Raw genomic sequence first — 18,509 nt, forward strand, 5'->3', positions numbered from 1 at the left:
TCTATTGACACCTCAATCTGGGACAGTTTTTCAGATTTGTCACCTAAAAAGAATGGCTCAGGTACGGGAATCTCTCTTTGTAGTGAAGACTGATGCAAAGAATTCCTTTTGCTCATCTGCAATGGCCTTGTCTTCCTTGAGTGCCCCTTTAGCACCTCGGTCATCCAGTGGCCATTCTGATTGTTTGGCAGCTTCCTGCTTCTGATGTATTTTTTAAAAAAAAATGCTGTTGGTTTTTGGGTCTTTTGCTAGTTGCTCTTCAAATTCTTTTTCAGCCTGCCTAATTATACTTGACTTGCCAGAATTTATGTATCTTTCTATTTTCCTCAGTGTGATTTGTCTTCCGATTTTTAAATTATATGCAGTGTAGTTGTAGCTGTGTCAGTCCCAGGATATTAGAGAGATAAGGTGGGTGAGATAACAGACGTTGGCTCAATACAAGATATTACCTTATCCACCTTGTCTCTCTAATTTTTAAATGATTTCTTATTGTCTAACTGCCTCTTTTACTCTGTTGTTTAGCCATAGTGGCATTTTTGTCCTCTTTTTTTTGGGGGGGGGGGTATTTATTTATTTATTGTAGTCTATAATGTGTATGCATTTTGAGTCTCTATTATGGTGGTTTTTAAAAAGTTTCCATGGAGCTTCTAGGCATTTCACTCTTGGGACTGTTCCTTTTAATTTCCATTTAACTAGCCTCCTCATTTTTGTGTGGGCCTCTTTTTTGAAGTCAAATATTACTGTGGTGGGTTTCTTTGGTACTTTCCCCTCTACAAGGATGTTAAATTTAATTACATTATGATTGCTATTACTGAGCCATTCAACAGTATTCATTTCTTGGACCAGGTCCTGTGTGCCACTTAGGACTAAATCAAAAATTGCCTCTCCCCTTCTGTGTTCCAGGACTAGCTGCTCCAAGAAGTTGTCATGAATGGTGTCTAGAAATTTTATCTCTGAATCTCATCCTGAGGTGACATAGTTCCAGTCAGTATGGGGATAGTAGAAATCCGCCATTGTTACTGGGTTTTCTGTTTTCGTAGCATCTCTAATTTCTGTGAGCATTTCACAGTCACTGTCACCATCCTGGTCAGGTTATCAGTAGTAATATATTCCTATTGCTATACTCTTACTATTCAAGCATGAAATATCTATCCATAGAGATTCGATGGCACTGTTTGAAACATTTAAGATTTTTTTACTATATTTGACTCTATGCCTTCTTTTATATGCAGTGCCACTCTGCCACTAGTGTGACCTACTCTGTAATTCCTATATATTTTGTGCCATGATATTACCAGGCCCCACTGATTATCATTGTGCCACCACGTTTCTGTGGTGCCTATTATATCTGGATTAAATACCAGGCACTCAAGTTCACCCATTTTAGTATTTAGATTTCTTTTATACATTTGTGTATAAGCACTTATAAAATTTGTCAATATTTAGTTGTGTGCCTTGGTGTGATGTAATTGAATTGGCCCCTTTTTCATTTGACTTTTTCTCTTCAGCTCCTACCCTTACTCCTGAAGAATTAATACAATTATGAAAGAGTTACCCAGATTATTCTATTGTGCCCCACCCATCGGCCAGCAATAAAAGTATCAGCTAACTTCTGGTTGCAGAATCTTTATTACTAGTGATGATATATGAGTCAGAAATAACGCAACTTGCTTTTCAATTCCAAGGCTGAGTTGGTTAATCTGAGCACATGTGATATGGAAGCCCTTGAGGGAATGCATTCAGATTCCCTGGCTGGACTGTAAACTTTAAGAAGTTTAGTGGCACAAAATGTTTCCTGCCTGAATGCCAGTGGCAAAGGGAACTAGTAAGATGCAGATTCAAGAAGTTTCCCTGGAAGAGAAGAAATGTCATTTGAAGTAACCTGGGTGGTACCTTTCCTTGGAATGAAAGCAAAGTCTCAGGGCTCGGCTACACGGGGAAAAAGCTTGCAGTAGCTAGTGTGCACTAGATACTCTGAACTAGCTACTCCACACAAACTCCCCATGTGATTGCGTTTACTGCACCCTCAGAGTGCCTTTGTGCATTAAGGGAGTGCATTAAGCTAACCATCCAAGGGCACTCAGTGCACAATAAGGGTATCCACACAGGGTATTAGTACAGAGTAGCTAGTGCATTTTACATTCACCACCCTAGTTTACTGTGCACTAAACTTTTCATGTAGAAAGCCCTGAGTGTTTGGTGAGTGGATTTAAGGGTTAAGGCTGAGCTCCTCAAAGGCGTTATGTGCCTAACCCCCACTGAAATCAATGGGAATTAGGTGCCTAAGCACCTTTGGGGATTTGGGCCTAGGTGCTTTGACAAAAGATGTGGTTGTCCCTCTAATGGGTGGCTGAAGGTTGTCCAGTTCTCTAAGAGAGCAACTCAGTGTATGAGAACCCAGGTAATGCTTTTAGACAGGGCTATGTTTACTAAGTCCAACTAATTTTAATTTGGTATTTATTTTAGATGTTAGTTCTCTTAGTAATTTCTTTGTATGTTGTTATTCTTTCAAACCTGGTTGAATTCTCCTGTCCTGGGTTAGTATATTGCTGTTCAATTTTATTAATATTTATTTACATAATCTGTCTCCTTGTCTATGGCAAATGCAGTGCTTGAACTAACACTAAAATACAAAAGGTAAGGAATAGAATCTAACGTGAGCACATCTGCACATGGTGCCCACTGTTACAGAAGAATCTGGGGAGACACTTTCAGCCACAATTAATTTAAACTCTAAAAATTTGGCAGCTGTAGAAATCTAGGGATAGATTCTGGCCCCTATTCCAGCTCCTATATGCCACTCGACATTGGCCTGCAGGGCTAATAAAGAGATTACAATGGGTCAGAGGAGAATTCCCCGACCAAAGGAGGAGTGGAGTAAGTGATGTAAGTGGCATTGTGCTGCCCTCCCTGGCCCTGGGGATGGGGGTGGAATGGGGCCCGAGGGGACAAGCCTGTAGAGCTCATGCTATGGGGATTCTGGACTTCAAACAATCTAACCCTGGGAGCACCCAGGGATGGCTGGCTGTCCTGCTTTATATCTGGGGAAAGCAAGTAAAGAACATCTGAAATCATCACTGACTCCTTCAAAGAAGGCATTCCATAAGCCATCCAAGGCAATGCAATAGTCCTGCCAGTTCTGACAAAACCTACCCTTGACGTCAATGACCTTGCAAAGTACTCACTGCTGCACCCAATTCCAGCCGCTCCTTCCTGAGCAAAGTGAGCTCAGATGGGAGAACAGCTCCTGACCTTGCAGAGACCAGGCCTCCATACTTATTCTGCATGTTTCCTCTGCAAGCGACGATACCTCTGACATACACACAGCACGTAGCAGGAATGGGTGGAACAGCTATCTGCAGGCTCTAATCATTCCTTGCAGAATGTCATGATGCTTCTCCTCCAGATGGAGTCCTGTTGGTCTCAGCATCGTCATCCTTTCTCTTCAGCATATATATTTGAAAGCACTCAGAGAGACTGTGGGATGAACTACTGCATCAACAATATATTGAAGGCCTTCAGGTGCATGTTACTTTCTCCACCAATGCAGCCTCTGCCATCACCTACCCACCACAGCGCCTAGTGTGGGACCCCTGAACTCTTGCCAATAGTGCTTTGGTATTTTAAAGGACTGTGGGAGGTCAAGTTCTCAGATCCAAGTCTCATCCAAAAGACAGAAACTCCAGCTATACAGTGCCCCAGCATTTAGTATTGTCTAGTATAGTATTCTGGCTGAAAACAGCTATGTGACAAGTCACTAGATTTTGTTTCCTCAGAATTGAGCAACACTGAGAACAGGAGTAAAGGCCACCAATGAAATGATATATGCAGGTAATAGGTTATGATTGGTTGCCTTCAGTTGAGTGAAAATTATTCATCTTAGGTGGAAAATTGATCAGTTTTTTTCCCCCTGCCTCTTTCACTTCATAACCACTTTAGAATATTACTTGGAAATGTTAAAGGAAAAACTCTTAATTCTATAATTATTGTAGTGCTGCCTGCAGTGACTCAAGAGCATGAGTGCCAACCTCAGGGCTGATGGTTAGGAACCAGGGTACAAACTCCAAATTGATATGAGTTGTATACTTAGATTGCACCAACAAGCTATCAAATGGAGACTCCTCAGGCACTGTACCTTCCTTAACATGGAGTCACAGACAGTCCCCTTAGATACTCTGATCTATCTCGCCATCCAGGTGAGCCTACCTTTGTGATCGATGGTCCCTTACACCAAGTATCACAGCAATAGTCAGGTTACTCCCAGTCCCAAAGGACCAGTCACTTACCCCAGGTCAGTTGCACCTTAGATCTCACACCAAAGACCATGCTTGTGGCCAATCCTTTAATAAGCTATATAAAGATTTATGAAAAAGGAAAAGGAAAAGGAGAGTTATGTACAAGTTTAAAGCTGCTAAATATAGATACACAAATGAGTTACAATCTTAAGTTTCAAAAGCTTCTATAAACAGCAAACTCTATATGTCCTTTAGGGCTAACCCAGGCTAAGCAGCTGGGGATCCCTTGCTTATGCCTCCCTCAGAGACCAAGAGGCATAGAGATACCTAGTTCCTTTTGTGTGGGGTTTTTATCCCCTTCCTGCCATGCCCTCTGAGCTGAAAGCTCAGCTGATGGGAGGAGTCCACTAGAATGACTCATCTTCACAGGGAGGAGAGCAGAACAGCAAAAGTCTTTTGTCCTCCGATAGATGGTATGTAGGAAAATTCCAGTTACGATGACCCACAATATCAATGAACCTTTCCTTCTGCGAAGGGCTTAGCACCTTCTGTTGAAGATCTGCCCTTCACACTAATTAATATTGCTCTTCTGTCTGGTGGTTTATGCAGTCACAGAGGCTCACTATACAACCGCTCAAACATTACCTTACAATATGGGCTACAGATGTCATAAGTGAGATTAACACACCTACATTTTTCAAGCCATTTGAACTAGCAGTGTTTGCCCGTTAGTAATGGCTGAGTGTTTCTTTTGAACAGACCTCCCTTGCTTGGAACAGAAGAAACGAATTAATAACAGAGCATGCTGTCTCCTTGCCCCTCCTCCACCGCCGTTATTTCCACCACCGTATTTCAAACAGGGCTGGGATTCTGTAAGTATTGCCTGGGAGCATTTCTCTTCCCTCTCCTATTCTTTTTTTTAAATACTCGTGTATCCTTTCTTAGCACTTTCTGGTTGTTGTATTCCAGCAATCCCATCTCGCCATACAGTGCAGCAACAGGAAACACTGTATTGTTTTCATTTTGAATGGATGCTAATTCAGTCTCCAATTGCTTGTGGGACAGCGCCTGGCTTTGAGTAATCTGATATTGACTCAACACCCCCATCTTTGTTTGTTTTGGACAAATAGGTCAGCCGACAGAAGCTATTGCATTTCCATCAGCTTTTCCTCAGCACCACAGTCCCATCCACTCTGTGTATGCGCTGCGTATGGAATCCCTGCTTTGAGTCAGATCTGTATAGCTATGATCGTTACTCAGTGATATGAATTGGCTCTTTGCCTATCTTATCATAGCAGTGTTGTCTGCTCACTTAGATGTGTCACCAGCCTACACTGGCTCCCACACATTTTCTCCCCAGGAGGGAGAATTTTCCCATTGGTCTCTTGTTAATTTCTCTTTGTTAATGCCCCACAACTATTGTGAGTTATTTTTCTTTGTGATCCAAGGCAAATACTCTGATGATTTCCAGTACTACATAGGTTATCATATTATACTGATATTTTAGAATCATAGAAATGTAGGGCTTCAAGAGGTCATCTAGTCCGTCCTCTTACATTGAAACAGGATCAAGTATACCTTGGATATTTTGTCAAGAATGTATAGAGGGTGTGATGTAAACCCTATGAAGTCAATGCTAAAATGCCCATTGACTTCAATGGGTTTTCGATTAGGTTTATAGCACTACTCCCACCAAACTGAAGAAGCCAGATCTCTCTAATATTCTGAAGTTCTGGCTAGTGTTTAGAGTTTTATTTTTTGTTTAGTCTCTTAGTCAGCTACAGTACTTAAAAGCTACTGTTTAAATCCAACTGTCTAATTAAAAGTAGAGACATTTTTCCTGAAAGCGTACCTTATCGTTATCTTCTTATTAAAATTGTATATAAAACAAACTAATCCCTGTGTCTCTAGGATCCTCGTGAACTGAGCCCCAATATTCTCTGCTGAGGGGTTTTCAGCAGCAGCGCGTTGCTTTAGTTCTAAACTCTTGCTTGAGGAATGGATCTTCACTTTTGCGAGTGAAGACAGGTTTTGTTAATCCCAGTTACTCCATATCATTATTCTTATGCATTTCAGTATTAGTATTCTTATGCCACCAGGCATAAGCAAGCCGGTTTGCTAACGCAAGCCAGTTACTGATGGCCAAGTACTGTGGCTGAGGGAACCAGCTCTAGTACTGTGCTTAAGATGTTTTGACTGATACTCTAGGTTTCCCCTCTCTGTCTTAACAATAAGATACTGTGCTGGGCCCTGGTGCATGCTCTAACCCCTCATTACAGTCTATGCTCATGTAGGGCTTTATTCAACACCTGTTGAAGTCAATGGGAGCTTTTCCCCTGACTTTCAAAGGAATTGGATCTGGCCTGTAATGAATGAATATCCATCCAGTTAAATATCACTAGAGTGAAGTTTACTCAGCCCAGAGCACAGATTAATGTAGTTTGTATTATTAGAGCAAAGAGGTTATTTCTGGGCTGTGCTGTTACTCATAAATTGTGCCTGTAGGGAGCAGAGTCAAGTTTAAGAATAGATTTGGGTCCCACGCTAGCTGAGAGGGCATGCTATGGTGCTGGCACACTGCTATGACAGTGCTGTTAGAACAGGGAGGATGAAACGTGGGCTGGGACAATATGCTGAAGTGATGATAATTAAGTATCCATTAAGAGAAATGCATGATAAACCACAAGCCTGCACTGGATCCTTGTAAGTGGGTGGAATTAAATGCCCCACAGATCTGTACTGTTGCTGATTGATTGTTCACGCCTCCCAGTATGATGTGTATATATGTATATTTCTTTTTGTTTAGAAGCTGCTTACCCTTGATATGAAAAATTTATGTCAAGAGCTTCAGATAACACAAGCTTCACGTGAACCAGAATTCGATTGCCCTTCAGGACCTCCTGGCCCCCAGGTTAGTACTGTATCTTACACAACACCCTTCCATGCTCTGATCTGTTCTAAGCTCCTTACAAAACTGCTGCAGTTTTTGAAAATGGTATTTAATTTTTCACAATATTTTAAACTAAGGTTTAACTTTTTTTAAAGTTGGCCTAAATAATATATTTGTCTATTTCCTCTCTGCCTAATGCCCTCCAGGCAAAGACTTGAGTTTGCACTTCATTTCCATCTGCTTTAAACCAGCCTAAAGTCTTGAATCATTTAACCTCCATGGAAATTTCAGGAACCATCATTTCAAGCCTTCAACTGGTCTCTACTGGTTTTCTTTTAATATCGGTCTCTGTTGTTTTCTACTGGAGGATCAAGAGCCCTAGGAATGAGTATTCTAGCAGAATATCCAGTTCTCTGTTTAGAAACCTACTTGCCAACTGGAAACAGTAGGAACCAGCTGAAAATTTTCTGCAGGAATTTCCACTAGGGAATCCATCCTTCTAGGCATGGAGGATTCGATAAGACTCTTGCCAGAGCACTACAGTGCGGATCCAGTATTGACTGATGAGTGGCACAAAGCTCCCCCTTAATGCTGAGTGCAACAGTAGGCTGTTGAAGACCAGAAAATGAAAGGCTGGGTCCAAGAGTTAAACAGTGTTTTGCACATATCAGCACAGAAGACCATAAAGCCTTGGAGCCCTCACAAAATGACGTGTTTTGCAAAAGTGGATTCTACACAGACACCAATGAATGCCCTATTATGAGGAAAAATCCTCAACACTGATTAAAAGCTATGCAGTTGTATCTTAGTGAAATACCTGTGCCATAAATTAAATGCATACAGTCTATACATGAAAGGCAATATGGTGCAGTGGCTAGGGCACTGGGCTGGGTCTCGGGAGACCTGGTTTCTATTTCCAACTCTGCTACTGACCTGCTCTGTGACCTTGGGCAAGTCACTTCATCTATCTCTGCCACTGTTTCCCCTCCCATTCTTTGTCAAATTAGCTGGTAAAGAAGAGGATCAAGAATTTTATGACACAAAGTTTTGGTCCTTTTGAAATGAAATTACTTTAAAATGTTCCTCCCAGGGAAATTTTCAATTTTTCATTGCAATTCAGAATCACATTTTATTCTGGATATGTGGGAGTTTGTCATGGGAGAGAAATTCCAGTTTCCACTCAACTCTAATTGTAAGCTCTTTGGGTCAGGGACTGTCTCTTACTATGAAAAGTACAGTGGCTAGCACAATGGGGCCTTGATCTAGGCTGGGGGCCTCTAAACACTGCTGCAATACAAATAATACCAAAAATATGTACTATGCTACAGTAGAATCTCACTAATGCATTTTTATGACTGGGAGATCTTTTGAGAATCACTGTATAAGTGCACAAACACAATTTTAAAAAGCAACACTAAGGGGCTTTGTTCAAATGGAGTTTAGTTTTTAATTATTTACACAATAATACTTCATAATAGACTAGTAACTATTCTGTAGTGTATTTTGTAAAAGTAATAAGTTCTTATTTTAGGAGAGCTCATTATAGCGCCTGTTATTATATCTTTGCTGAAACGTGGGGTGAGGCAGACATATTTTGCACGTGGTGTGTGTAGATTAGTGACGTGCAAATGATCATGGTTCTCTTGTACTATATTGAGCAGTGTCTTATGTATATTATTATATAGTCCCACAATGTACTCGGCGATGTTCCAAAGGGTTTATGAAGCTGCGATATGTGTGAAAGATGACAATAGTTATTTAAGTCTAAAAATAGAACTCCTGAAAAACTGAATACATCAAGTCTTCCTTAACTAGGAGAGCAATAATGCTGAACGTGATGGTCTACAAAGATCATTGACACAAATAGTATTAATAAAGTCGCTAAAGAATTTATGAAATTCATTTTCTTAGAGCACGAAAACAATTGGCTGTCAGGTTGTACTACAATCATGGAGTAGCATGTCCCTGGGAATTTTTAATTATAAACTGTGGGAATGTGTTTTATAAAGGATTCATGGTTCCAAAGCTTAGAGCAGAAAATCCTCTGGAGAGTATCATTTCAGCTCTTGGCACATGGGATGGAAATACTGGTACTAAAATAAATAAATAAATAATCTAAGATAGTAGCTCCAAACACCCTTTTTTTTGTAACTCGAATGTCCCTGATGTGAGACAAACTGAATATTCTCTACAGAATCTGAGATGAATTTTACGTTTTCATTTTACCTATATACAGATAGCAGGCCAAATTCTACTCTGAGTTACATCACTGTAAACCTAAAATAACTCCACTGACTTCCAAGTAGCTATAATTGAGTGTAACTGAGGGTAGAATCTGGCCCTATTCATACAGTGTGATGATTAGTTTACATTGTGTTTTGGATAGTATAATTGCTATGAGACGAACAGGCAGTATTCAAAATTGAACCAAGTGATGTGTGTGATGGGGGCAAAGTCCCTCACTATAAAGGCTCAGAGGATGTACTCCCCTGGACAATTTTTAAAAAATATCTCAGATCTGGTGCATTCTAAAACCAAAACAGTTGTTTTTCATAATCTTTCTGAGCTGAGGCTCAAAGTCTCCCCTGGTTTAATGGTAGAGATGCCTTCACCTGAAGTGGCGAAATCCCTCCACCTCTTTCAGTTAAAACACTACACCCACTTGTGGTGTTTTAGGGAATGGAGTTTCAAAAGTGCTTTCTTCATAGCCTTCCTGAATAATGACTTCCGGATTGTGTCATCATTGCCCATGACCTGTGTCCTGTTGACCAAAGCCACGGTAATGATTTCAATTGTCACTTCAGGGAAATTAGAAATGAAATAGTTTGATACAGTTTTATGGCCTGATACTTGACTCAGTCAGGCCCACACCCCCAGTGAGGTGTAGAGTCCCCTCCATTGCTCAACTCATTGAAATGAGTCCCCCCAGGTCCCAATGAGCTAAAATACAGCTTTAGACTGAGTTAGACATCAGACAGCTTGAGAGAAATTTATACCAGAGATACTGAGACCTATAACTTAGTTTGGGATTTAATTAAACAGTTAGAATTTTTTTGAGAGACTCAAGATCTTTTGCAGAGTATTTTGGACCTCCTTATTTAAAAATGCTATAACAACAGCAGTTATGAAAATTATATTTCAGAGCACGGCATTTCATTTTCACAACTGGAATTGTGTGAAAAAATTCACCCTATAAATGTAACCAGCAAATATTTGTCCGTTTTGTTTACGAGAAGGTAAATATAATTTGTTTTGCAACTATTTTTCAAAAAAACGAAAGGTGGATTTTGCCATTAGAAACCTTTTTTGTTTGGGGGCAAAACAAAACAATAAAAAAATCATATCAGTTCACTAAAATGAGAAGTTCTTAAAATCACAGCAAAATTTCCATGATCAGGGGTTTTCAACCTGGAGGTTTTGATCCCTATAGTTTGCAACCATCCATCCCTTCTCTTATTGTTAAATGGAAGAAAGGTCCTGGCTAGATGGGAAGGAAGTTGCAGAGGTGAGGGGATCTTAGGTAAAGAAAAGGGAGCTGCAGCACTGAAAAGGCTGAGAAGTCCTGTCCAAGATAAGGAGTCATAAAGTTTAAAGCCAGAAGACACCACTAGATCACCCTGTCTGACTTTGTGTATATCACAGGCCACCAATACCACCCAGCACCAATTCATTAAAGCCAACAACCAAAATTAGATCCAAGTATTACAGCCCACAGGAGAATAGGCTATTATGTCCCACATAGAGAGATAGGAGGGACTGAGGTGCACCCATGTCCAAGGCCCTTGCAATGGCAGGGAAAATAATGTACTTATTTCAGTGGTTTCATTCTGAAGAAAGGTTTATAGCGTGTCACAGCTTCCCATTACAACGTTTTTTGCAAAGCGTAATGAATACATTTTAGACTATTCCATTTACAGTCACTTTGGTTGAGCGAATCTCCTCAATTTTTGATCCTTTAGCACTCCACACCAGTTTCAGCATTCTTTCCATCTCTTGCTCTCCAGAGTTCCATCAGTTTCCTTGATGTTTGGCCCCTTCGTTCCACTCCAACCCCTTTTCTTGCTATTTCTTCCTCACCTCAAAACTGCCCTTTCTGCATTCACTGCACCAGACCTCTCCATTTCCTGCCATTCAGTGAGGCCACAGCACTTACAATTAAAAAGGAGCCTGAACTGGCACACCGAACACCTATGAACTTGGGAGAAGTCACTTCTCAGAGGAACTCTCAGTTCTCAGGACAGACAGGTGGACAGAGCTCAGGGGAAGGAAAACAACGAATGGGTACTTTTTTTAATGTAAGTTTACAATTTCCTTCACTTTTCTTTGTAGGGCCCACAAGGAATTCCTGGTGTGATGGGACCAAGAGGGGAAAAAGTAAGGATCAACTTGTTTGTTTGTTTGTTTGTTTGTTTGTTTGTTTGGAGGGTAGGGGAAAGACAGAGAGCAGGTGGCTGGGATTTTGTTTTGCTTTCGGGTTTTTGGTTTTTATTTGGTGGTGAAGGGTTCTTTGGGCAGGTGAGGGTTAGGGTGACCGGATGTCTCAAATTTATAGGGACAGTCCCAATATTTGGGGCTTTATCTTATATAGGTACATAATACGCCCCCACCCTGACCCGATTTTTCATACTTGCTATCTGATCACCTAGTGGGAGTTTGCTTTAATGCCACCTGGATGCTGTAGAGCAGTTTCAGGCTATAATTTAAAGGTTCAGTTATAAATGTTCAGTCTCATTGTAGGCCTATTGTATGGCTTTTCATAATGACACCTTCTATATCTACAAAATTCTGTAGGAAAGGCTGATTGCTGATACCCTTTGGGTGGGATTTCCAAAAGCACTTAAGGAGCACAAGTCGCATTGGAAGTCAGTGGTCCCAAGTTGCACAATAACGTTTGAAAATCATACCCTATTTGAAGAAACGGGAAGCAGAGCTGTCCCATGCAATGTCTAATATATGGGTCCATTCAAGATACAATAAATAGTTTTCACATTAATCTTTTTGGCTTCAATTCAGTAAAATATTTAAACGTGCTTAAGTCCATACACATTCAGCAAAGGACTTAAGCAGAAGCTTAATTTTAGGCATGTACCTAACGCTAAGCATATGTTTAAGTGCTTTGCTGAATAGGGGGGGGATTGCTGAATTGGGACCCAAATATAATTGAAGATGCCATTTATTCTGTTATGGGAGTACTGTCCACTTTAGCTCATAGAGTAAAGTCCAAGACACACACAGATCTTCCCAATTCAGTTTTTAAGTACATTAATTTATGACCTGCTGTTCTTCACTTGGTATCTCCATGACTAATACATTTTTTTTTCCTGTGGCAGGGAGAAATTGGCAGACCAGGAAGAAAGGTACGAATCAAGGTTTATAGAATCTGGATCATGCACCAGCCTCATAGTTGACTTGTGGCAGCTATTAGGAGTTGGTCCAGATGTCAATTTGAATTCTGTGTAAAAATGGATGACAAGATATGTTCCTACTCACACTATTAAAAGAGAGTAGAGAATAACCTGAGCTAGATATTTGTGCCCAAGGGAGTAGACTTTGGGAACAGTTATAAAAGCAGTAAAAATTGAAATCCTGACTCATCCACAGAGAAACACAAGCCCAAGTCAGACAATCATTGAAAATAGGGTTCAATTAAATGACCTTTGTGCCAAAAGACAAATAACTGTTAGTGATTATACTTGAGGGGTTCTGGCACCAGCACAATATGCTGACTACAACCTTGCATTTGCTGACACGTGAGCCATGCTATATTGTCAACAGTATGTGCCCCTAAATGTCATGTTACAAAATATTTCATCTCATTGGCTAAGTGTTCCTTTTAATGTAATTAATTTTCAAAAGAAGCCAAAAACTCCTCTGCAGGATGAAATCAGAGATATGCAGAGATTAGGTCATTCCACCAAGAAAATAGCCACTCTTTTAAATAAAACACTGAATATTTTAACAATAGGCACAAATCAATTAATTCAAATTAATTCAAAGTATGTAAATATAAGAATTATGTATATAGTATTTATTTATGTATTTAGATTTCAAATGCCAGATAGAAAAGAAATAAATGACCTGTATAGCTCTGAGTTTCCCAAATAGTAATATTTCAGAAAGTGTCATCAAACATGATAATGAGACGGCATATCTTAGACACTGGAATACTTGCTCTTCTCATTAAAATCATCAGAATCACCAAATTCAGTCCTAGAGTAAGTGAGCACAACTACTCAGTGAAAGCTGGCTGGTTTATTCTAAGGCGTACTTTTAGCCCTAGTGGTCTTGATTGGAGTCCTAAGGCCAACTCCTCAGCTGGTGTAAATGGATGTAGCTCCAGGATCTGGTCCTAGAGTTTTTTTTTACAAGTAACATAGTCATAATTAATAAAGTATATCAATATCGTAGGATAACATTTGAAAAAGAAAAAAAATGAATCTACAGAAATGTAGTGTTAGTAAATGTGATGGGTCTACTTCAGACATGCCAAACCCATGAAAAAAACACAGACACTGGGCTTCTTTTTGGCTTAATTGGCTTGTGAGTTGCTTGTTGGCTAGTTTTTGGCTTGTAGCTTGTAGCTTGTTTGGTTTGTAGCTTGTTGCTTGTTGAAGCTCGTTGCTTCCCTTTTTTTGATCATCTCCCAGCAAGCAGGGGCAAGGGGGGGCAAGTTGGGGGAAGAGGGGGAGAGAGTCAGGGGTGCACAGCAGGACCACCACAGTCCCAGACTGCACGCTGGGGGGATCTAGTCCCATAGAGTGTTGGGGTTCTTAAGGATTGGCTTGTTTTGAAACGGGATTAGCTTGATTTTTGGCTTATTGTGAAAGTCAGGGTGCTTATTTACCATGTGAAAGTTGCCAACTGTGGTCTAGTTATGTTCTCCTTTACTGTATTTTTGGTTTGCATTGGTGTAACTACAGGGGGTTACTCCTGATTTAAACTGGCATACATGAGGGCAGACTTTGGTTTCCTGATCCTGTTTTTAAGGATGAATCTCGTAAATTGCATGTAGATTTCTCCCATCACTGATCTATATATACTATATATACTTCCAGCACTGATATATATATACTATGCATTAGAATATATTTGTTTCTGAGAGTCCAAATTTCTCTTCTTAGAATCAACAGAAATTACTGTTGGTCCATACTATGGACTCCTTGGGATTTTAAAAAAAAGCCAAAATAATGTATCAGTTGCATTTTTTTTCTTGAAGATACTGTACTGAAGATATTCAAGTACTTCTTCTCTAATTTGCATCTCCTCTGTGATAAAACCCTATGTGCTGGAATGATATTAAACCCATTGTCATAATATTTGATTGTTTCCTTTTAAGGGTAGACCAGGTCCTCCAGGTGTCCCCGGAATGCCAGGACCAATTGGATGGCCTGGGCCAATGGGGCCTAAGGTAACATTTAAACACTTTTACTACATTGAATTTGTATATATTGAGCAGAATGGGTAATTTTTTCTTGCCCTTCAGGAATTAAAATATGTTAAATTAAGATTGCCAAATCAAGTCTAACGGAGACTTGCTAATAATCAGGGGTGCTGGAACAATTTGTACGGTGGGGGTGCTGAGAACCATTGAAGCAAACTGTAAACTCTGTATATAATGGAAACCACTTTATATAGACTGTCAGGGTTGGAAGGGACCTCAAGAGGTCATCTAGTCCAGCCCCCTGCTCAAAGCAGGACCAATCTCCAGACAGATTTTTGCCCCAGATCCCTAAATGGCCCCCTCAAGGATTAAGCTCACAACCCTGGGTTTAGCAGGCCAATGCTCAAACCACTGAGCTATCCACTTCAAGTCAGGGGGTGTGGTAGCAACATTTTAGTCACGGGTATTTTTAGTAAAAGTCATGGACAGGTCATGGGCAGTAAACAAAAATTCATGGCCCATGACCTGTCCATGACTTTTACTATATAACCCTAACTAAAACTTGGGCCGCTGCTCAGGGTGGTGTTGATGGTGGTGGTCCGGGGGTGCCACAGGTGCTGGGGGGGGGGGGGATGGCCCGGGACCCCTGCTGGTGCTGGGGGGGGGGGGAGGCGGGCAGGGGCACGCGGACCAGGACCCCCGTGCAGCAGGGGGTGGCGGTGTGCGACCTGAGACCCCGCTGGTGCTGGACAGGGGAGGGGGGCCTTGCGGTCTCTCTACCCAGCTCTGACCGGCATGTCCCTGCAGCTTCTAGGGGGAGGGGCAGCCAGGGGGGCTCTGCCAACTGCTCCTGCCACGAGCGCCGGCTCCGCAGCTTCCATTGGCCAGGAATCGCAGCCAATGGGAGCTGTGGGGCTGGTGCCTGCGGGCACAGACATCGCGCAGAGCCCCCTGGCCTCTCTGCCTAGAAGCTGCAGGGACATGCTGGTGGGATCCAGGTACTGTACATGGTAGCGTCTGTATTTTGAGGCTTCTCTGAACTTAATCTGCACAATGGTCATTGGCATCAAAGGGCTCAGTGCTCCATTTGTGGTGGGAGTGGGGAAATGATCCCTCTCAAAAGTCATGATACGCACCAGTTTTTCCCCCCAGTGGCAGCAATGAGAATGGGAGGATTGCACAGCCATCTAGCACCTCCACACTTTGAGCTCTGAGAGCAGATTAACAATATTTTAAAAATGAAAAACTGGTTCAGTTGGCCATTTCTATCCATGAATCCTAGTCCTTTAGTGAAGGGCGCCTTTCAGTATTCAGGTTTCAGAGTGGTAGTCGTGTTAGTCTGTATCAGCAAAAAGAACGAGGAGTACTTGTGGCATCTTAGAGACTAACAAATTTATTTGGGCAAAGTGGGTTTTAGCCCACCAAAGCTTATGCCCAAATAAATTTGTTAGTCTCTAAGGTGCCACAAGTACTCCTGTTCTTTTTTCTGTATTCGAACAATTTTCTCCTGTTTCATATATTAGTGTAGCTTTTAGCCTACCCCTTACAGAGCCCACTCCTTCTCATCTTTCTCTCCTCCTCATAACTTGGCTCCAAGTCCTACCTTTTTTCTTGTTCTTTTGCTTCTGTCAACCTCCTCTGTTCTCCTGCTGTGCTTTAGATTTGTGTCTTGTTTCCTTTGTTTGTGTCTTCTACTCTTCACTTATTTCTGTTTCCCACCAATCGATGGTAAGGTTGGCTTGGCCTAAATAGATTTCTATAGGTGCCTGTGCTTGTTTCCCTAAAGTATGTTCCTCTTTCCCTCCATTTTCCACATCCAGGTCGTCTGTCTCCCATTTTCCAAATTCCATAGGCCTTCCTTTCCCATAGTTATTCTTCCAGACCTTTTTCTTTCTACAAACCTCCTAGGGGCTGTTTTCTCCCTCTTTCCCCATCTCTAGGTCTCCTTTCTCTTTCCTTCCTCATTAGTCCTCTTTCAGGTTTCCAGTCTCCCTTAGACGTAGCCTTCCTCCAGGTCTGCCTTCTCCCACATTGCTTCACCAAGTCTTCTCTTCAGCTCCATTAACTTTCCCCTTGCCTAGGCTGCATCCAGCGTGAAGATCTTGCTCACCACTGAAGCTGGAAAGGCCAAATGCACTTCCTTCTGCAGGGAGCACAAAGAGCCCAAGTTTTCCTCCCTGCTAGGGCTGCTACTTCTGCAGTGACTCCAGATCTCACCCTTCTCAGATGCTCATCTGACAGGCAGTCAAAACAGCCAGGTTGTATCCCTCCATACCAAGAGGATCCCAGCAGACTACAACATTTGGTCACTATAACCCAGGGAGGTGGTATCATTAAGGCACACCAGGTTGAGTCTATACACCTTGGCATAGGGGAAAATGCTACTGGGAATAATTTGCCCACATATCCTTGTGCAGGGTCTGGAAAACTAAAGCATATATTACTTAGAAAGAAAATCATACCCAAAGAGATGAGAGTGGAAGAAATGAGAAAATGCCTGATGACTCAGGCTAAGTCAGTTGGCAGTATACAGTTTGGATTTACACTATAAAACTACACCGAGAGTTGTTAAAGTCAGGCATGTTTCATACATTTGACACAAAAACGGAATCATCAGTTGTTCCAATATGACACCTTTCAAAAGCCACAGTTGTTAACTCTTTTTTTTTTTTAACCCCTTTAGGGTGAAAAGGGGGATTTGGGTGTGATGGGATTGCAAGGTACAAGAGGACCAATTGGCTCAAAGGTTTGTTAACCCAACTGCTATATATTCAGACATTGGTTTCTAGCACTCTGTTGCTTCCCTCATGAACTGGTTAGAAAGCACGTGTGGAGATTTTGGTTCTGTTTCAAATAACAGTAGGCTTTGGGGTTTTCTTTTAAATACAATTAAAACCACAAGATTTTCTTCTTGAAGCTAAAAAAGGTTGTGCAATATGGCCTGCTGTGGGTACTTTCCTAGCTTCTTACGCAAATGTTTTGGTGTAAATCAATGTAATCAGGAAGAGATTCATTTTAAGAGCAAAGCGCATGTAACCCATCTCACTATTTTCCCTCCAGTCCCGTAAGATTATGTGGACAAATTCATCCTCTGTTATAACCATGTACTCTCGTTGCTGTGTTTAATAGTGGGAAGAATTTGCCCCATGTACACGATGGTGTCTCTGGATATCATATTCTATATTATTATTATTTCTTTTATTTCTTTGTATATTATGGCTTCTGAATGTATACGTGTATGACACAAAATATGAGGGAACTGGAAAAGGTAAAATATGAGGTCTCTTCTCTGATGGCTTAATCCTTCCCTCAAACATGCTGAAACCTGTTTCTCTTGTGGGAGAGGAAGGCTCTAATGGGGGTACCCTGGTGGCTGCACAGAACATGCAGTACAATGTCCTGAAGCTAGTTCGTTGAGATTCGTGGCCTGGATGTTGGAACAACCAGAGTAGATTGCCATCAAGACTATGTGGGCTTAGTGGGAGGTGTGTGAATACCCCAGTAATTCAGACACAATCAGTCACAGTTATTCTGCTCACTATGGAGTCTCAGTACCTAGATTCCAGGAATTTCCAGACTTGCCTGGGATGCTAATTATATGAAGAGCCAGAACTTTCTTTCTGAGCAAAACTTTGGGTCACTTATTTGCTTTTTTGCTTTACATTTACACTTATTTGCTCTACATTTGTGATGCCAAGTTGGAAATAGAGCACTATGTACTAGAGCAGCCAGTTAACATTTGTGCTGTGATACTTCTCAGGGCATTTCCTCTGTGTACAAGACTGCAAACTGTTCAGCATGTGGTGCAGGATATGAAGACTGTGCTGCCCACTTGGATGTGAAGAGAGAGGGGGACAGGAGAACAGTATATGGCCTTAGCATCTATATTTTTCGTAGAGTGTAAATTTGCAACAGTTAAAGGAATAAAAAACAAAGAAGGCAGTAAACTGCCTATGTGCTCCCATGCCCTCCCATGATACGTACACACTGAGGATAGGCCTTG

General features: G+C 41.3%; 1 protein-coding gene across 1 annotated transcript in view; it reads left to right on the plus strand.

Moving 5' to 3' along the window:
* The window catches only part of COLQ (collagen like tail subunit of asymmetric acetylcholinesterase), a 65,626-nt gene that overhangs the window by 21,793 nt on the left and 25,324 nt on the right, over positions 1–18,509 (plus strand). Inside the window, exons 2-7 of the mRNA XM_054018719.1 lie at positions 4,995–5,107; positions 7,042–7,146; positions 11,455–11,499; positions 12,456–12,482; positions 14,462–14,533; positions 17,190–17,252. Coding sequence (XP_053874694.1) covers positions 4,995–5,107; positions 7,042–7,146; positions 11,455–11,499; positions 12,456–12,482; positions 14,462–14,533; positions 17,190–17,252 — 425 coding nt within the window. The remainder of the gene's footprint in view (positions 1–4,994; positions 5,108–7,041; positions 7,147–11,454; positions 11,500–12,455; positions 12,483–14,461; positions 14,534–17,189; positions 17,253–18,509) is intronic.

This window comes from Malaclemys terrapin, chromosome 2, assembly GCF_027887155.1.
Source record: "Malaclemys terrapin pileata isolate rMalTer1 chromosome 2, rMalTer1.hap1, whole genome shotgun sequence".
NCBI classification, from domain to species: domain Eukaryota; kingdom Metazoa; phylum Chordata; order Testudines; family Emydidae; genus Malaclemys; species Malaclemys terrapin.